This window comes from Bombina bombina, chromosome 4 (assembly GCF_027579735.1).
Source record: "Bombina bombina isolate aBomBom1 chromosome 4, aBomBom1.pri, whole genome shotgun sequence".
Taxonomy (NCBI): domain Eukaryota; kingdom Metazoa; phylum Chordata; class Amphibia; order Anura; family Bombinatoridae; genus Bombina; species Bombina bombina.
The window spans coordinates 1,222,338,142-1,222,360,796 of record NC_069502.1 but is presented as its reverse complement, the minus strand read 5'-3'; the positions used below and the strand labels follow the sequence as shown (position 1 = coordinate 1,222,360,796).

Genomic DNA, 22,655 nt, shown 5'->3' with positions numbered 1-22,655 from the left:
GTAGTCATAGCTAATTACTGCAGCTCAGGGGAGTGTCATTGTGTAGTCATTGCTAATTACTGCAGCTCAGGGGAGTGTCATTGTGTAGTCATAGCTAATTACTGCAGCTCAGGGGAGTGTCACTGTGTAGTCATAGCTAATTACTGCAGCTCAGGGGAGTGTCACTGTGTAGTCACAGCTAATTACTGCAGCTCAGGGGAGTGTCACTATGTAGTCATAGCTAATTACTGCAGCTCAGGGGAGTGTCATTGTGTAGTCATAGCTAATTACTGCAGCTCAGGGGAGTGTCACTGTGTAGTCACAGCTAATTACTGCAGCTCAGGTGAGTGTCATTGTGTAGTCATAGCTAATTACTGCAGCTCAGGGGAGTGTCACTATGTAGTCACAGCTAATTAATGCAGCTCAGGGGAGTGTCACTATGTAGTCATAGCTAATTAATGCAGCTCAGGGGAGTGTCACTGTGTAGTCACAGCTAATTACTGCAGCTCAGGGGGTGTCACTGTGTAGTCATAGCTAATTACTGCAGCTCAGGGGAGTGTCACTGTGTATTCACAGCTAATTACTGCAGCTCAGGGGAGTGTCACTGTGTAGTCACAGCTAATTACTGCACTTCAGGGTAGTGTCACTGTATAGTCACAGCTAATTACTGCACTTCAGAGGAGTGTCACTGTGTAGTCACAGCTAATTAATATACCTAAAGGGTGTGTCTTTGTGTAGTCACAGCTAATTACTGCACTTCAAAGACGTTTAATGTGCAATCACAGCTAATAGGTGCACTTGAGGGGAGTGTCACTGTGTAGTCACAGGTAATTAATACACCTCAAGGGTGTGTCTCTAATCAAGGATAGTAGCTGCACCTCAGGGGAGTGTCAATGTGTAATCACCTCTAATAGATGCACCTCAGGGAAGTGTCAATACGTAACCTCCCTTAATGGGACAGTCTACACCAGAATTTTTATTGTTTAAAAAGATAGATAATCCCTTTATTACCCATTTCCCAGTTTTGCATAACCAACACGTTTATATTAATATACTTTTTACCTCTGTGATTACCTTGTATCTAAGCCTCTGCAGACTGCCCCTTATCTCAGTGCTTTTGACAGACATGCAGTGTAGCCAACCAGTGCAGAATCCTAAATAACTCCACGAGAGTGAGCACAATGTTATCTATATGACACACATGAACTAGTACTGTCTAACTGTGAAAAACTTTCAAAATGCTCTGAGCTAGGAGGCAGTTTTCAACGGTTTAGAAATCAGTTTGAGGCTACCTAGGTTTAGCTTTTCAAAAATACACCAAGGGAACAAAGCAAATTTGATGATAAAAGTAAATTGGAAAGTTGTCTGAATCATGAAAATGTCATTTTGACTAGACTGTCCCTTTAATTACTGCATGTCAGTAAAGTGTTCCTATGTTTTCACTGCATCTCGGCTAATTATTGCACATATACAAACTCTAATGACCTTTCTCCCATTTCAGGATTTCCCCCAATGTCCGGATCGCAGGCAGCCTAGTCGCCATCTTCCTGTTCTTTTTGCTCACTGTCATCTTTGTGAAGATCCCATTCTCACCAATCACCTTCTTCACTGTCACCATGATCAAGATCATTTTCATTAACTGTGAGTGACCATCTATGATCTAGTGAATATGATAGTGAAAGACAGCACCTATTTTCCTTTTGGGGCACGGGAAAAGGGTTAGCCAGACCCCAATATATATCCAAGAAAAAGTATTTTTCCAGCCACCAGTTAAACTTTAAAAAGACCTTTATTCGTTTCTTACAGGGTCCATCATATCAACAACAACGTTTCAAACCTATGCCAGGTTCTTAATCATGTCTACTGAATAGTATACAGGTGTGTCTTTTATACCTGTCCAATTTTTATCAGATTGCACAATAGTGCCATCTTGTGGTTAAAATTTAAAATTACATGTGACAAATTGTCTAAAGGAATTTACTATTAATTCTTATATTTTAGATTGGTTTCTTCATTACTTATATATGTTTGTCACATGAAAATTTAAAACCAAATTTATATACATATAATTAAAACCTATACACATTATAGTATCAGAATCAAACATGCTGCTACAGGTATATGCTATCATAGTCAAAAAAATAATGACCATTCAAAATCTTTATTTAAGCCTTCAGGTATCATTGTGTTTAATCTGTTTATCCAAAACATCTCCCTTCTTTTAAGCTACTACACTCTTTTAATACTACACATAAAACTAACCATTTTCAATCCAATGAAATACATACTAATTCTAATACCTTTGTAAGCAAAAATACTGAATTACATTGTAATACAGAAAATAAAGAAGATGATTTAGTCCACAACATCTCTAATTACACCTTATCAGAAACAGAATATATGATATTGAATAAAGGTTTATCATACTGCCTACCTAACACACATGATGAATTCATCATAGAACAAGACTTAGAGAGATTTTTTAGGAAATTGAAACTTAAGGTTCATTTCTCAACACTAAAAGGCATGACAGAGACACCAGTAACAAGCAAGACTGATGCTAAGAAAAAGGACATTAAGTTTAATGATCCTAAAACATTTGGTATTAAAGGCAAAAGTAAATTCAACCCACCAACACAACATAGTGTAGCTACATTTGCAAAATTAGTCCAAAAAGAAGTAAAAAATCTTTTAAAGAGAAATAAAAAGAGAGAACTAGTGCACATTGATAGGAAGCAACAAGATACCATTAACAAGCTAAAAAATAACAATGAAATCATAATAAAGGAAGCGGATAAGGGCGGAGCAGTGGTGCTATTAAATAAAATTGATTATGTGAAAGAGATACAGAGGCAACTCAATGACACCACAGTATATGAAGCCTTGATTAGAGATCCCACAATTCAAATAGGGAAAGAAATAGAACACATCACCAATGCAGCAGTCAAAAATGGTATTATTACAAATGAATTCAAAGAATGTCTCATTGAAAAAAACCCAGTAAGACCAGTTATATACATCTCACCAAAAATACACAAAGATAAATATCAACCACCAGGACGCCCAATAGTGGCAGGAGTTAATTCCATTTTTTCAAAAATTGTAATATTTTTAGACAAAGTATTACAGCCGTATCTATTAGACACTTCTTCATATTTGAAAGACACTAATGACTTTCTTGCTAAATTAAAAGACATTGGACAGATTGGAGATAAATGCATATTGTATACATTAGATGTCACCAGCTTATATACATCAATCAAACACACCAGTGGCATTGAAGCAGTAACTAACACATTGAAAACTAACAACAAATATAATGAAGATGAAATACAATTCCTAATAGATCTATTATCTGTCATATTATACCACAATTATTTTTTATTTCAAGACACTTTTTTTCTACAAAAGCAAGGCACTGCAATGGGCTCCAGTGTAGCCCCAACATATGCCAACATTTTTATGTCCCACATAGAAGAGAAATTCATATATTCACATCCATTATTTTTAAAATATGGTGCAGCATGGTGGAGATTTGTGGATGACATATTTGGCATATGGTGGGGAGACACTGGTAGCCTACTGCAATTTGTTCAACACCTTAACACATCAGTAGCTGGGCTCAAATTTACACTCAATATGGAGGAAACAGGAGTAGCATTCTTAGACACTTTTGTATATAAAGAACAAGGCTTCTTAAAAACTGACTTGTATGTGAAACCCACAGATAAAAATAAAGTATTACAATATGACAGTTTCCATTCAAAAAGAACGATAGAAGCAATACCCCAAGGTCAATTTAAAAGAGTAAAAAGAATAGTGACTGATGAAAGGAGATGTGACATAAGACTAAATGAAATGGCAGATAAATTCAAAAGAAGAGGGTATCCAGAAGATCTAATTACAAAACAGTTGGAATACTTCAAAAATAAAGAAACTGATAACACTAAAAACAAAACAAAAGAAAACAGAATGATATTTGTTACCCAATACAACTCCCTAGGAACAAAAATATCACATATCATAAATAGACACTGGCACATACTGAGAGACTGTAATCCCCAAGTAGAGGACTTCAAACATATTCCTATGGTAGCTTATAAGAAAACCAAAAATTTGAGAGATGAATTAGTAAGGGCAGATATAGGTAGTAATAGGAAGACTTTACAAACAACAATGGGATCTGATAATAGAGGGTGTTATCCCTGCCTTCATTGCAGTCACTGTAGTTCAATAATAAAAGGGAAAGATTTTTTTCACCCCATTAAGGGAACCAAATACCCTATAAAGAAATATCTAACATGTAGAAGCACATATGCTATTTATCTCATCAAATGTCCGTGTGCCAGGATTTATATAGGAGAAACGAGTAGGGAAGTAAGAACAAGAATCACAGAACATAAATCTAACATTAGAAACAAAAATATGGAGGCTCCTGTTTCCTGTCACTTCCTCTCCATGGGTCACAACATCAGTCAACTTAGATTTCAAGTCATTGAACAAGTTGACAGACCCAGGAGGGGAGGTGACAGAGACCAGATGCTTAAAAGAAGGGAGATGTTTTGGATAAACAGATTAAACACAATGATACCTGAAGGCTTAAATAAAGATTTTGAATGGTCATTATTTTTTTGACTATGATAGCATATACCTGTAGCAGCATGTTTGATTCTGATACTATAATGTGTATAGGTTTTAATTATATGTATATAAATTTGGTTTTAAATTTTCATGTGACAAACATATATAAGTAATGAAGAAACCAATCTAAAATATAAGAATTAATAGTAAATTCCTTTAGACAATTTGTCACATGTAATTTTAAATTTTAACCACAAGATGGCACTATTGTGCAATCTGATAAAAATTGGACAGGTATAAAAGACACACCTGTATACTATTCAGTAGACATGATTAAGAACCTGGCATAGGTTTGAAACGTTGTTGTTGATATGATGGACCCTGTAAGAAACGAATAAAGGTCTTTTTAAAGTTTAACTGGTGGCTGGAAAAATACTTTTTCTTGCATCTATGATCTAGACCCTCATCAGAAGGTGTTTCTGTGCTTTTGCCAGTTACTGTGTATTATCTGTGTACTCCTGTAACGATGATTGTTTTTAGCTGTCATATTCTGTTGAGCTTTACAAGCTATAACGTGTGCACAGGTGTAATGTCACTACAATAATAGGTATAAGTAAGTACAGTCATGGAGGGGGCGGTCTGAGTGGGTGCTTCCTAGGTGAGGGTCAGAATAGTGCACTGAACTGAGGTATTTATAATGGACTGCACTGGTGTCAGGTGATATTATGGCAGTCTGAGACAGCAGACGATGCACTAATCTGAGGTATTTATTATGGACTGCACTGGTGTCAGGTGATATTATGGCAGTATGAGACAGCAGACGATGCACTAATCTGAGGTATTTATTATGGACTGCACTGGTGTCAGGTGATATTATGGCAGTCTGAGACAGCAGACGATGCACTGAGCTGAGGTATTTATAATGGACTGCACTGGTGTCAGGTGATATTATGGCAGTATGAGACAGCAGACGATGCACTAATCTGAGGTATTTATTATGGACTGCACTGGTGTCAGGTGATATTATGGCAGTATGAGACAGCAGACGATGCACTAATCTGAGGTATTTATTATGGACTGCACTGGTGTCAGGTGATATTATGGCAGTCTGAGTCAGCAGACGATGCACTGAGCTGAGGTATTTATAATGGACTGCATTGGTGTCAGGGGATATTATGGCAGTCAGAGTCAGCAGACGATGCACTGAGCTGAGGCATTTATAATGGACTGCATTGGTGTCAGGTGATATTATGGCAGTCAGAGTCAGCAGACGATGCACTGAGCTGAGGCATTTATAATGGACTGCATTGGTGTCAGGGGATATTATGGCAGTCAGAGTCAGCAGACGATGCACTGAGCTGAGGCAGTTATAATGGACTGCACTGGTGTCAGGTGATATTATGGCAGTCTGAGACAGCAGAGCATACACTGAGCTGAGGTATTTATTCTGGACTGCACTGGTGTCAGGTGATATTATGACAGTCTGAGACAGCAGACGATGCACTGATCTGAGGTATTTATTCTGGACTGCACTGGTGTCAGGGGATATTATGGCAGTCTGAGACAGCAGACGATGCACTGAGCTGAGGCATTTATTATGGACTGCACTGGTATCAGGTGATATTATGGCAGTATGAGACAGCAGACGATGCACTGAGCTGAGGTATTTATAATGGACTGCACTGGTGTCAGGTGATATTATGGCAGTATGAGACAGCAGACGATGCACTGAGCTGAGGCAGTTATAATGGACTGCACTGGTGTCAGGTGATATTATGGCAGTATGAGACAGCAGACGATGCACTAATCTGAGGCAGTTATAATGGACTGCACTGGTGTCAGGTGATATTATGGCAGTATGAGACAGCAGACGATGCACTAATCTGAGGTATTTATAATGGACAGCATTGGTGTCAGGTGATATTATGGCAGTATGAGACAGCAGACGATGCACTGATCTGAGGTATTTATAATGGACTGCATTGGTGTCAGGTGATATTATGGCAGTATGAGACAGCAGACGATGCACTAATCTGAGGTATTTATAATGGACAGCATTGGTGTCAGGTGATATTATGGCAGTATGAGACAGCAGACAATTGGTGTCAGGTGATATTATGGCAGTCTGAGACAGCAGACGATGCACTGAGCTGAGGTATTTATAATGGACTGCACTGGTGTCAGGTGATATTATGGCAGTCTGAGACAGCAGACGATGCACTGAGCTGAGGTATTTATAATGGACTGCACTGGTGTCAGGTGATATTATGGCAGTATGAGACAGCAGACGATGCACTGATCTGAGGTATTTATAATGGACTGAATTGGTGTCAGGTGATATTATGGCAGTCTGAGACAGCAAACGATGCACTGAGCTGAGGTATTTATAATGGACTGCATTGGTGTCAGGGGATATTATGGCAGTCTGAGTCAGCAGACGATGCACTGAGCTGAGGTATTTATAATGGACTGCATTGGTGTCAGGGGATATTATGGCAGTCTGAGTCAGCAGACGATGCACTGAGCTGAGGCAGTTATAATGGACTGCATTGGTGTCAGGTGATATTATGGCAGTCTGAGTCAGCAGACGATGCACTGATATGAGGCATTTATAATGGACTGCATTGGTGTCAGGTGATATTATGACAGTCTGAGTCAGCAGACGATGCACTGAGCTGAGGTATTTATAATGGACTGCATTGGTGTCAGGGGGTATTATGGCAGTCTGAGTCAGCAGACGATGCACTGAGCTGAGGCATTTATAATGGACTGCATTGGTGTCAGGTGATATTATGGCAGTCTGAGTCAGCAGACGATGCACTGAGCTGAGGAATTTATAATGGACTGCATTGGTGTCAGGGGATATTATGGCAGTCTGAGTCAGCAGACGATGCACTGAGCTGAGGCATTTATAATGGACTGCATTGGTGTCAGGTGATATTATGGCAGTCTGAGTCAGCAGACGATGCACTGATATGAGGCATTTATAATGGACTGCATTGGTGTCAGGTGATATTATGGCAGTATGAGACAGCAGACGATGCACTGATCTGAGGTATTTATAATGGACTGCATTGGTGTCAGGTGATATTATGGCAGTCTGAGTCAGCAGACGATGCACTGATATGAGGCATTTATAATGGACTGCATTGGTGTCAGGTGATATTATGGCAGTATGAGACAGCAGACGATGCACTGATCTGAGGTATTTATAATGGACTGCATTGGTGTCAGGTGATATTATGGCAGTATGAGACAGCAGACGATGCACTGAGCTGAGGTATTTATAATGGACTGCACTAGTGTCAGGTGATATTATGTCAGTATGAGACAGCAGACAATTGGTGTCAGGTGATATTATGGCAGTATGAGTCAGCAGACGATGCACTGAGCTGAGGTATTTATAATGGACTGCACTGGTGTCAGGTGATATTATGACAGTCTGAGACAGCAGACGATGCACTGATCTGAGGTATTTATTCTGGACTGCACTGGTGTCAGGGGATATTATGGCAGTCTGAGACAGCAGACGATGCACTGAGCTGAGGCATTTATTATGGACTGCACTGGTATCAGGTGATATTATGGCAGTATGAGACAGCAGACGATGCACTGAGCTGAGGTATTTATAATGGACTGCACTGGTGTCAGGTGATATTATGGCAGTATGAGACAGCAGACGATGCACTGAGCTGAGGCAGTTATAATGGACTGCACTGGTGTCAGGTGATATTATGGCAGTATGAGACAGCAGACGATGCACTAATCTGAGGCAGTTATAATGGACTGCACTGGTGTCAGGTGATATTATGGCAGTATGAGACAGCAGACGATGCACTAATCTGAGGTATTTATAATGGACAGCATTGGTGTCAGGTGGTATTATGGCAGTATGAGACAGCAGACGATGCACTGATCTGAGTTATTTATAATGGACTGCATTGGTGTCAGGTGATATTATGGCAGTATGAGACAGCAGACGATGCACTAATCTGAGGTATTTATAATGGACAGCATTGGTGTCAGGTGATATTATGGCAGTATGAGACAGCAGACAATTGGTGTCAGGTGATATTATGGCAGTCTGAGACAGCAGACGATGCACTGAGCTGAGGTATTTATAATGGACTGCACTGGTGTCAGGTGATATTATGGCAGTCTGAGACAGCAGACGATGCACTGAGCTGAGGTATTTATAATGGACTGCACTGGTGTCAGGTGATATTATGGCAGTATGAGACAGCAGACGATGCACTGATCTGAGGTATTTATAATGGACTGCATTGGTGTCAGGTGATATTATGGCAGTCTGAGACAGCAAACGATGCACTGAGCTGAGGTATTTATAATGGACTGCATTGGTGTCAGGGGATATTATGGCAGTCTGAGTCAGTAGACGATGCACTGAGCTGAGGTATTTATAATGGACTGCATTGGTGTCAGGGGATATTATGGCAGTCTGAGTCAGCAGACGATGCACTGAGCTGAGGCAGTTATAATGGACTGCATTGGTGTCAGGTGATATTATGGCAGTCTGAGTCAGCAGACGATGCACTGATATGAGGCATTTATAATGGACTGCATTGGTGTCAGGTGATATTATGACAGTCTGAGTCAGCAGACGATGCACTGAGCTGAGGTATTTATAATGGACTGCATTGGTGTCAGGGGGTATTATGGCAGTCTGAGTCAGCAGACGATGCACTGAGCTGAGGTATTTATAATGGACTGCATTGGTGTCAGGGGGTATTATGGCAGTCTGAGTCAGCAGACGATGCACTGAGCTGAGGTATTTATAATGGACTGCATTGGTGTCAGGTGATATTATGGCAGTCTGAGTCAGCAGACGATGCACTGAGCTGAGGTATTTATAATGGACTGCATTGGTGTCAGGGGATATTATGGCAGTCTGAGTCAGCAGACGATGCACTGAGCTGAGGCATTTATAATGGACTGCATTGGTGTCAGGTGATATTATGGCAGTCTGAGTCAGCAGACGATGCACTGATATGAGGCATTTATAATGGACTGCATTGGTGTCAGGTGTAATTATGGCAGTATGAGACAGCAGACGATGCACTGATCTGAGGTATTTATAATGGACTGCATTGGTGTCAGGTGATATTATGGCAGTCTGAGTCAGCAGACGATGCACTTATATGAGGCATTTATAATGGACTGCATTGGTGTCAGGTGATATTATGGCAGTATGAGACAGCAGACGATGCACTGATCTGAGGTATTTATAATGGACTGCATTGGTGTCAGGTGATATTATGGCAGTATGAGACAGCAGACGATGCACTGAGCTGAGGTATTTATAATGGACTGCACTAGTGTCAGGTGATATAATGTCAGTATGAGACAGCAGACAATTGGTGTCAGGTGATATTATGGCAGTCTGAGACAGCAGACGATGCACTGAGCTGAGGCATTTATAATGGACTGCACTGGTGTCAGGTGATATTATGGCAGTATGAGACAGCAGACGATGCACTGAGCTGAGGTATTTATAATGGACTGCACTGGTGTCAGGTGATATTATGGCAGTCTGAGACAGCAGACGATGCACTGATCTGAGGCATTTATAATGGACTGCATTGGTGTCTGGTGATATTATGGCAGTATGAGACAGCAGACGATACACTGAGCTGAGGCATTTATAATGGACAGCATTGGTGTCAGGTGATATTATGGCAGTATGAGACAGCAGACGATGCAATGATCTGAGGTATTTATAATGGACTGCATTGGTGTCAGGTGATATTATGGCAGTATGAGACAGCAGACGATGCACTAATCTGAGGTATTTATAATGGACAGCATTGGTGTCAGGTGATATTATGGCAGTATGAGACAGCAGACAATTGGTGTCAGGTGATATTATGGCAGTCTGAGACAGCAGACGATGCACTGATCTGAGGCATTTATAATGGACAGCATTGGTGTCAGGTGATATTATGGCAGTATGAGACAGCAGACGATGCACTAATCTGAGGTATTTATAATGGACTGCACTGGTGTCAGGTGATATTATGGCAGTATGAGACAGCAGACGATGCCCTGAGCTGAGGTATTTATAATGGACTGCATTGGTGTCAGGTGATATTATGGCAGTATGAGACAGCAGACGATGCACTGAGCTGAGGTATTTATAATGGACTGCACTGGTGTCAGGTGATATTATGGCAGTCTGAGATAATAGACGATGCACTGATCTGAGGGTATTTATAATGGACTGCACTGGTGTCAGGTGATATTATGGCAGTATGAGACAGCAGACGATGCACTGAGCTGAGGTATTTATAATGGACTGCATTGGTGTCAGGTGATATTATGGCAGTCTGAGACAGCAGACGATGCACTGAGCTGAGGCATTTATAATGGACTGCATTGGTGTCAGGTGATATTATGGCAGTCTGAGACAGCAGAGCATACACTGAGCTGAGGTATTTATAATGGACTGCATTGGTGTCAGGTGATATTATGGCAGTCTGAGACAGCAGAGCATACACTGAGCTGCGGTATTTATAATGGACTGCATTGGTGTCAGGTGATATTGTGGCAGTCTGAGACAGCAGACGATGCACTGAGCTGAGGTATTTATAATGGACTGCACTGGTGTCAGGTGATATTATGGCAGTATGAGACAGCAGAGCATACACTGAGCTGAGGTATTTATTATGGACTGCACTGCTGTCAGGTGATATTATGACAGTCTGAGACAGCAGACGATGCACTAATCTGAGGTATTTATAATGGACTGCACTGGTGTCAGGGGATATTATGGCAGTATGAGACAGCAGACGATGCACTAATCTGAGATATTTATAATGGACTGCACTGGTGTCAGGTGATATTATGGCAGTATGAGACAGCAGACGATGCACTGAGCTGAGGTATTTATAATGGACTGCATTGGTGTCAGGTGATATTATGGCAGTCTGAGATAATAGACGATGCACTGATCTGAGGCATTTATAATGGACTGCACTGGTGTCAGGTGATATTATGGCAGTCTGAGACAGCAGACGATGCACTGAGCTGAGGTATTTATAATGGACTGCACTGGTGTCAGGTGATATTATGGCAGTATGAGACAGCAGACGATGCACTAATCTGAGGTATTTATTATGGACTGCACTGGTGTCAGGTGATATTATGGCAGTATGAGACAGCAGACGATGCACTAATCTGAGGTATTTATTATGGACTGCACTGGTGTCAGGTGATATTATGGCAGTCTGAGTCAGCAGACGATGCACTGAGCTGAGGTATTTATAATGGACTGCATTGGTGTCAGGGGATATTATGGCAGTCAGAGTCAGCAGACGATGCACTGAGCTGAGGCAGTTATAATGGACTGCACTGGTGTCAGGTGATATTATGGTAGTATGAGACAGCAGAGCATACACTGAGCTGAGGTATTTATTCTGGACTGCACTGGTGTCAGGTGATATTATGACAGTCTGAGACAGCAGACGATGCACTGATCTGAGGTATTTATTCTGGACTGCACTGGTGTCAGGGGATATTATGGCAGTCTGAGACAGCAGACGATGCACTGAGCTGAGGCATTTATTATGGACTGCACTGGTATCAGGTGATATTATGGCAGTATGAGACAGCAGACGATGCACTGAGCTGAGGTATTTATAATGGACTGCACTGGTGTCAGGTGATATTATGGCAATATGAGACAGCAGACGATGCACTGAGCTGAGGTATTTATAATGGACTGCACTGGTGTCAGGTGATATTATGGCATTCTGAGACAGCAGACGATGCACTGAGCTGAGGCAGTTATAATGGACTGCACTGGTGTCAGGTGATATTATGGCAGTATGAGACAGCAGACGATGCACTAATCTGAGGCAGTTATAATGGACTGCACTGGTGTCAGGTGATATTATGGCAGTATGAGACAGCAGACGATGCACTAATCTGAGGTATTTATAATGGACAGCATTGGTGTCAGGTGATATTATGGCAGTATGAGACAGCAGACGATGCACTGATCTGAGGTATTTATAATGGACTGCATTGGTGTCAGGTGATATTATGGCAGTATGAGACAGCAGACGATGCACTAATCTGAGGTATTTATAATGGACAGCATTGGTGTCAGGTGATATTATGGCAGTATGAGACAGCAGACAATTGGTTTCAGGTGATATTATGGCAGTCTGAGACAGCAGACGATGCACTGAGCTGAGGTATTTATAATGGACTGCACTGGTGTCAGGTGATATTATGGCAGTCTGAGACAGCAGACGATGCACTGAGCTGAGGTATTTATAATGGACTGCACTGGTGTCAGGTGATATTATGGCAGTATGAGACAGCAGACGATGCACTGATCTGAGGTATTTATAATGGACTGCATTGGTGTCAGGTGATATTATGGCAGTCTGAGACAGCAAACGATGCACTGAGCTGAGGTATTTATAATGGACTGCATTGGTGTCAGGGGATATTATGGCAGTCTGAGTCAGCAGACGATGCACTGAGCTGAGGTATTTATAATGGACTGCATTGGTGTCAGGGGATATTATGGCAGTCTGAGTCAGCAGACGATGCACTGAGCTGAGGCAGTTATAATGGACTGCATTGGTGTCAGGTGATATTATGGCAGTCTGAGTCAGCAGACGATGCACTGATATGAGGCATTTATAATGGACTGCATTGGTGTCAGGTGATATTATGACAGTCTGAGTCAGCAGACGATGCACTGAGCTGAGGTATTTATAATGGACTGCATTGGTGTCAGGGGGTATTATGGCAGTCTGAGTCAGCAGACGATGCACTGAGCTGAGGCATTTATAATGGACTGCATTGGTGTCAGGTGATATTATGGCAGTCTGAGTCAGCAGACGATGCACTGAGCTGAGGTATTTATAATGGACTGCATTGGTGTCAGGGGATATTATGGCAGTCTGAGTCAGCAGACGATGCACTGAGCTGAGGCATTTATAATGGACTGCATTGGTGTCAGGTGATATTATGGCAGTCTGAGTCAGCAGACGATGCACTGATATGAGGCATTTATAATGGACTGCATTGGTGTCAGGTGATATTATGGCAGTATGAGACAGCAGACAATGCACTGATCTGAGGTATTTATAATGGACTGCACTGGTGTCAGGTGATATTATGGCAGTATGAGACAGCAGACGATGCACTGAGCTGAGGTATTTATAATGGACTGCATTGGTGTCAGGTGATATTATGGCAGTATGAGACAGCAGACGATGCACTGAGCTGAGGTATTTATAATGGACTGCATTGGTGTCAGGTGATATTATGGCAGTATGAGACAGCAGACGATGCACTGAGCTGAGGCATTTATAATGGACTGCATTGGTGTCAGGTGATATTATGGCAGTCTGAGACAGCAGAGCATACACTGAGCTGAGGTATTTATAATGGACTGCATTGGTGTCAGGTGATATTATGGCAGTCTGAGACAGCAGAGCATACACTGAGCTGCGGTATTTATAATGGACTGCACTGGTGTCAGGTGATATTATGGCAGTCTGAGACAGCAGACGATGCACTGAGCTGAGGTATTTATAATGGACTGCACTGGTGTCAGGTGATATTATGGCAGTATGAGACAGCAGAGCATACACTGAGCTGAGGTATTTATTATGGACTGCACTGGTGTCAGGTGATATTATGACAGACTGAGACAGCAGACGATGCACTAATCTGAGGTATTTATAATGGACTGCACTGGTGTCAGGGGATATTATGGCAGTATGAGACAGCAGACGATGCACTAATCTGAGATATTTATAATGGACTGCACTGGTGTCAGGTGATATTATGGCAGTATGAGACAGCAGACGATGCACTGAGCTGAGGCATTTATAATGGACTGCACTGGTGTCAGGTGATATTATGGCAGTCTGAGACAGCAGACAATGCACTGATCTGAGGCATTTATAATGGACTGCACTGGTGTCAGATGATATTATGGCAGTCTGAGACAGCAGACAATGCACTGATCTGAGGCATTTATAATGGACTGCACTGGTGTCAGGTGATATTATGGCAGTATGAGACAGCAGACGATGCACTAATCTGAGGCATTTATAATGGACTGCATTGGTGTCTGGTGATATTATGGCAGTATGAGACAGCAGACGATGCACTGAGCTGAGGCATTTTTAATGGACTGCACTGGTGTCAGGTGATATTATGGCAGTATGAGACAGCAGACGATGCACTAATCTGAGGCATTTATAATGGACTGCATTGGTGTCTGGTGATATTATGGCAGTCTGAGACAGCAGACGATGCACTGAGCTGAGGCATTTATAATGGACTGCATTGGTGTCTGGTGATATTATGGCAGTCTGAGACAGCAGACGATGCACTGAGCTGAGGTATTTATAATGGACTGCACTGGTGTCAGGTGATATTATGGCAGTATGAGACAGCAGACGATGCACTAATCTGAGGCATTTATAATGGACTGCATTGGTGTCTGGTGATATTATGGCAGTATGAGACAGCAGACAATGCACTGAGCTTGAGGCATTGATAATGGACTGCATTGGTGTCAGGTGATATTATGGCAGTATGAGACAGCAGACGATGCACTGATCTGAGGCATTTATAATGGACTGCATTGGTGTCTGGTGATATTATGGCAGTATGAGACAGCAGACGATGCACTGATCTGAGGCATTTATAATGGACTGCATTGGTGTCTGGTGATATTATGGCAGTATGAGACAGCAGACGATGCACTAATCTGAGGCATTTATAATGGACTGCACTGGTGTCAGGTGATATTATGGCAGTCTGAGACAGCAGACGATGCACTGATCTGAGGCATTTATAATGGACTGCATTGGTGTCTGGTGATATTGTGGCAGTCTGAGACAGCAGAGCATACACTGAGCTGAGGTATTTATAATGGACTGCATTGGTGTCAGGTGATATTATAGCAGTATGAGACAGCAGAAGATGCACTGAGCTGAGGTATTTATAATGGACTGCATTGGTGTCAGGTGATATTATGGCAGTCTGAGACAGCAGACGACGCACTGATCTGAGGTATTTATAATGGACTGCACTGGTGTCAGGTGATATTATGGCAGTCTGAGACAGCAGACAATGCACTGAACTGAGGTATTTATAATGGACTGCACTGGTGTCAGGTGATATTGTGGCGGTCTGAGACAGCAGACGATGCACTAATCTGAGGCATTTATAATGGACTGCATTGGTGTCAGGTGATATTATGGCAGTATGAGACAGCAGACGATGCACTGATCTGAGGTATTTATAATGGACTGCATTGGTGTCAGGTGATATTATGGCAGTATGAGACAGCAGACGATGCACTGAGCTGAGGCATTTATAATGGACTGCACTGGTGTCAGGTGATATTATGGCAGTCTGAGACAGCAGAGCATACACTAATCTGAGGCATTTATAATGGACTGCATTGGTGTCAGGTGATATTATGGCAGTATGAGACAGCAGACGATGCACTGAGCTTGAGGCATTGATAATGGACTGCATTGGTGTCAGGTGATATTATGGCAGTATGAGACAGCAGACGATGCACTGATCTGAGGCATTTATAATGGACTGCATTGGTGTCAGGTGATATTGTGGCAGTCTGAGACAGCAGACGATGCACTGAGCTGAGGTATTTATAATGGACTGCACTGGTGTCAGGTGATATTATGGCAGTATGAGACAGCAGACGATGCACTGATCTGAGGTATTTATAATGGACTGCACTGGTGTCAGGTGATATTATGGCAGTCTGAGACAGCAGACAATGCACTGAGCTGAGGCATTTATAATGGACTGCACTGGTGTCAGGTGATATTATGACAGTATGAGACAGCAGACGATGCACTGAGCTGAGGTATTTATAATGGACTGCACTGGTGTCAGGTGATATTATGGCAGTATGAGACAGCAGACAATGCACTAATCTGAGGCATTTATAATGGACTGCACTGATGTCAGGTGATATTATGGCAGTATGAGACAGCAGACAATGCACTGAGCTGAGGTATTTATAATGGACTGCACTGGTGTCAAGTGATATTATGGCAGTATGAGACAGCAGACAATGCACTAATCTGAGGCATTTATAATGGACTGCACTGATGTCAGGTGATATTATGGCAGTATGAGACAGCAGACGATGCACTGAGCTGAGGTAATTATAATGGACTGCACTGATGTCAGGTGATATTATGGCAGTCTGAGACAGCAGACGATGCACTGAGCTGAGGCATTTATAATGGACTGCACTGGTGTCAGGTGATATTATGGCAGTCTGAGACAGCAGACGATGCACTAATCTGAGGTATTTATAATGGATTGCATTGGTGTCAGGTGATATTATGGCAGTCTGAGACAGCAGAGCATACACTGAGCTGAGGTATTTATAATGGACTGCACTGGTGTCAGGTGATATTATGGCAGTCTGAGACAGCAGACGATGCACTGAGCTGAGGCATTTATAATGGACTGCACTGGTGTCAGGTGATATTATGGCAGTATGAGACAGCAGACAATGCACTGATCTGAGGCATTTATAATGGACTGCATTGGTGTCAGGTGATATTATGGCAGTATGAGACAGCAGACAATGTACTGATCTGAGGTATTTATAATGGACTGCACTGGTGTCAGGTGATATTATGGCAGTCTGAGTCAGCAGACGATGCACTGAGCTGAGGTATTTATAATGGACTGCACTGGTGTCAAGTGATATTATGGCAGTATGAGACAGCAGACAATGCACTAATCTGAGGCATTTATAATGGACTGCACTGATGTCAGGTGATATTATGGCAGTATGAGACAGCAGACGATGCACTGAGCTGAGGTAATTATAATGGACTGCACTGATGTCAGGTGATATTATGGCAGTCTGAGACAGCAGACGATGCACTGAGCTGAGGCATTTATAATGGACTGCACTGGTGTCAGGTGATATTATGGCAGTCTGAGACAGCAGACGATGCACTAATCTGAGGTATTTATAATGGATTGCATTGGTGTCAGGTGATATTATGGCAGTCTGAGACAGCAGAGCATACACTGAGCTGAGGTATTTATAATGGACTGCACTGGTGTCAGGTGATATTATGGCAGTCTGAGACAGCAGACGATGCACTGAGCTGAGGCATTTATAATGGACTGCACTGGTGTCAGGTGATATTATGGCAGTATGAGACAGCAGACAATGCACTGATCTGAGGCATTTATAATGGACTGCATTGGTGTCAGGTGATATTATGGCAGTATGAGACAGCAGACAATGTACTGATCTGAGGTATTTATAATGGACTGCACTGGTGTCAGGTGATATTATGGCAGTCTGAGTCAGCAGACGATGCACTGAACTGAGGTATTTATAATGGACTGCATTGGTGTCAGGTGATATTATGGCAGTATGAGACAGCAGACGATGCACTGAGCTGAGGTATTTATAATGGACTGCACTGGTGTCAGGTGATATTATGGCAGTATGAGACAGCAGACAATGTACTGATCTGAGGTATTTATAATGGACTGCACTGGTGTCAGGTGATATTATGGCAGTCTGAGTCAGCAGACGATGCACTGAACTGAGGTATTTATAACGGACTGTATTGGTGTCAGGTGATATTATGGCAGTATGAGACAGCAGAGCATACACTGAGCTGAGGTATTTATTATGGACTGCACTGGTGTCAGGTGATATTATGGCAGTCTGAGACAGCAGAGCATACACTGAGCTGAGGTATTTATAATGGACTGCATTGGTGTCTGGTGATATTATGGCAGTCTGAGACAGCAGACGATGCACTGAGCTGAGGTATTTATAATGGACTGCATTGGTGTCTGGTGATATTGTGGCAGTCTGAGACAGCAAACGATGCACTGATCTGAGGCATTTATAACGGACTGCATTGGTGTCAGGTGATATTATGGCATTCTGAGACAGCAGACGATGCACTGAACTGAGGTATTTATAATGGACTGCACTGGTGTCAGGTGATATTGTGGCAGTCTGAGACAGCAGACGATGCACTAATCTGAGGTATTTATAATAGACTGCACTGGTGTCAGGTGATATTATGGCAGTATAAGACAGCAGACAATGTACTGATCTGAGGTATTTATAATGGACTGCACTGGTGTCAGGTGATATTATGGCAGTATGAGACAGCAGACAATGTACTGATCTGAGGTATTTATAACGGACTGTATTGGTGTCAGGTGATATTATGGCAGTCTGAGACAGCAGAGCATACACTGAGCTGAGGTATTTATAATGGACTGCATTGGTGTCTGGTGATATTATGGCAGTCTGAGACAGCAGACGATGCACTGAGCTGAGGTATTTATAATGGACTGCATTGGTTACAGGTGATATTGTGGCAGTCTGAGACAGCAAACGATGCACTGATCTGAGGCATTTATAACGGACTGCATTGGTGTCAGCTGATATTATGGCAGTCTGAGACAGCAGACGATGCACTGATCTGAGGTATTTATAATGGACTGCACTGGTGTCAGGTGATATTGTGGCAGTCTGAGACAGCAGACGATGCACTAATCTGAGGTATTTATAATGGACTGCACTGGTGTCAGGTGATATTATGGCAGTCTGAGACAGCAGACGATGCACTGAGCTGAGGCATTTATAATAGACTCCACTGGTGTCAGGTGATATTATGACAGTATGAGACAGCAGACGATGCACTGATCTGAGGTATTTATAATGGACTCCACTGGTGTCAGGTGATATTATGACAGTATGAGACAGCAGACGATGCACTAATCTGAGGTATTTATAATGGACTGCATTGGTGTCAGGTGATATTATGGCAGTATGAGACAGCAGATGATGCACTAATCTGAGGCAGTTATAATGGACTGCACTGGTGTCAGGTGATATTATGGCAGTATGAGACAGCAGACGATGCACTAATCTGAGGCAGTTATAATGGACTGCACTGGTGTCAGGTGATATTATGGCAGTCTGAGACAGCAGACGATGCACTGAGCTGAGGTATTTATAATGGACTGCACTGATGTCAGGTGATATTATGGCAGTCAGAGTCAGCAGACGATGCACTGAGCTGAGGTATTTATAATGGACTGCACTGGTGTCAGGTGATATTATGGCAGTCTGAGACAGCAGACGATGCACTAATCTGAGGCATTTATAATGGACTGCACTGGTGTCAGGTGATATTATGGCAGTCTGAGACAGCAGACGATGCACTGAGCTGAGGTATTTATAATGGACTGCACTGGTGTCAGGTGATATTATGGCAGTCTGAGACAGCAGACGATGCACTGAGCTGAGGTATTTATAATGGACTGAACTGGTGTCAGGTGATATTATGGCAGTCTGAGACAGCAGACGATGCACTAATCTGAGGCATTTATAATGGACTGCACTGGTGTCAGGTGATATTATGGCAGTCTGAGACAGCAGAGCATACACTGAGCTGAGGTATTTATAATGGACTGCATTGGTGTCAGGTGATATTATGGCAGTCTGAGACAGCACAGCATACACTGAGCTGCGGTATTTATAATGGACTGCACTGGTGTCAGGTGATATTATGGCAGTCTGAGACAGCAGACGATGCACTGAGCTGAGGTATTTATAATGGACTGCACTGGTGTCAGGTGATATTATGGCAGTATGAGACAGCAGACGATGCACTGAGCTGAGGCATTTATAATGGACTGCACTGGTGTCAGGGGATATTATGGCAGTATGAGACAGCAGACGATGCACTAATCTGAGATATTTATAATGGACTGCACTGGTGTCAGGTGATATTATGGCAGTATGAGACAGCAGACGATGCACTGAGCTGAGGCATTTATAATGGACTGCACTGGTGTCAGGTGATATTATGGCAGTCTGAGACAGCAGACAATGCACTGATCTGAGGCATTTATAATGGACTGCACTGGTGTCAGATGATATTATGGCAGTCTGAGACAGCAGACAATGCACTGATCTGAGGCATTTATAATGGACTGCACTGGTGTCAGGTGATATTATGGCAGTATGAGACAGCAGACGATGCACTAATCTGAGGCATTTATAATGGACTGCATTGGTGTCTGGTGATATTATGGCAGTATGAGACAGCAGACGATGCACTGAGCTGAGGCATTTTTAATGGACTGCACTGGTGTCAGGTGATATTATGGCAGTATGAGACAGCAGACGATGCACTGATCTGAGGTATTTATAATGGACTGCACTGGTGTCAGGTGATATTATGGCAGTCTGAGACAGCAGACGATGCACTAATCTGAGGCATTTATAATGGACTGCATTGGTGTCTGGTGATATTATGGCAGTCTGAGACAGCAGACGATGCACTGAGCTGAGGCATTTATAATGGACTGCATTGGTGTCTGGTGATATTATGGCAGTCTGAGACAGCAGACGATGCACTGAGCTGAGGTATTTATAATGGACTGCACTGGTGTCAGGTGATATTATGGCAGTATGAGACAGCAGACGATGCACTAATCTGAGGCATTTATAATGGACTGCATTGGTGTCTGGTGATATTATGGCAGTATGAGACAGCAGACAATGCACTGAGCTTGAGGCATTGATAATGGACTGCATTGGTGTCAGGTGATATTATGGCAGTATGAGACAGCAGACGATGCACTGATCTGAGGCATTTATAATGGACTGCATTGGTGTCTGGTGATATTATGGCAGTATGAGACAGCAGACGATGCACTGATCTGAGGCATTTATAATGGACTGCATTGGTGTCTGGTGATATTATGGCAGTATGAGACAGCAGACGATGCACTAATCTGAGGCATTTATAATGGACTGCACTGGTGTCAGGTGATATTATGGCAGTCTGAGACAGCAGACGATGCACTGATCTGAGGCATTTATAATGGACTGCATTGGTGTCTGGTGATATTGTGGCAGTCTGAGACAGCAGAGCATACACTGAGCTGAGGTATTTATAATGGACTGCATTGGTGTCAGGTGATATTATAGCAGTATGAGACAGCAGACGATGCACTGAGCTGAGGTATTTATAATGGACTGCATTGGTGTCAGGTGATATTATGGCAGTCTGAGACAGCAGACGACGCACTGATCTGAGGTATTTATAATGGACTGCACTGGTGTCAGGTGATATTATGGCAGTCTGAGACAGCAGACAATGCACTGAACTGAGGTATTTATAATGGACTGCACTGGTGTCAGGTGATATTGTGGCGGTCTGAGACAGCAGACGATGCACTAATCTGAGGCATTTGTAATGGACTGCATTGGTGTCAGGTGATATTATGGCAGTATGAGACAGCAGACGATGCACTGATCTGAGGTATTTATAATGGACTGCATTGGTGTCAGGTGATATTATGGCAGTATGAGACAGCAGACGATGCACTGAGCTGAGGCATTTATAATGGACTGCACTGGTGTCAGGTGATATTATGGCAGTCTGAGACAGCAGAGCATACACTAATCTGAGGCATTTATAATGGACTGCATTGGTGTCAGGTGATATTATGGCAGTATGAGACAGCAGACGATGCACTGAGCTTGAGGCATTGATAATGGACTGCATTGGTGTCAGGTGATATTATGGCAGTATGAGACAGCAGACGATGCACTGATCTGAGGCATTTATAATGGACTGCATTGGTGTCAGGTGATATTGTGGCAGTCTGAGACAGCAGACGATGCACTAATCTGAGGCATTTATAATGGACTGCACTGGTGTCAGGTGATATTATGGCAGTATGAGACAGCAGACGATGCACTGATCTGAGGTATTTATAATGGACTGCACTGGTGTCAGGTGATATTATGGCAGTCTGAGACAGCAGACAATGCACTGAGCTGAGGCATTTATAATGGACTGCACTGGTGTCAGGTGATATTATGACAGTATGAGACAGCAGACGATGCACTGAGCTGAGGTATTTATAATGGACTGCACTGGTGTCAGGTGATATTATGGCAGTCTGAGACAGCAGACAATGCACTGAGCTGAGGTATTTATAATGGACTGCACTGGTGTCAAGTGATATTATGGCAGTATGAG

At 42.6% G+C, this 22,655-nt stretch overlaps 1 protein-coding gene across 2 annotated transcripts in view; it reads left to right on the top strand.

Moving 5' to 3' along the window:
• SLC29A1 (solute carrier family 29 member 1 (Augustine blood group)) overlaps positions 1-22,655 on the top strand; it is a 524,950-nt gene that overhangs the window by 406,333 nt on the left and 95,962 nt on the right. For both annotated transcript variants that reach the window (XM_053712749.1, XM_053712750.1), the window contains one exon: positions 1,481-1,620. In XM_053712749.1, coding sequence (XP_053568724.1) covers positions 1,481-1,620 — 140 coding nt within the window. The remainder of the gene's footprint in view (positions 1-1,480; positions 1,621-22,655) is intronic.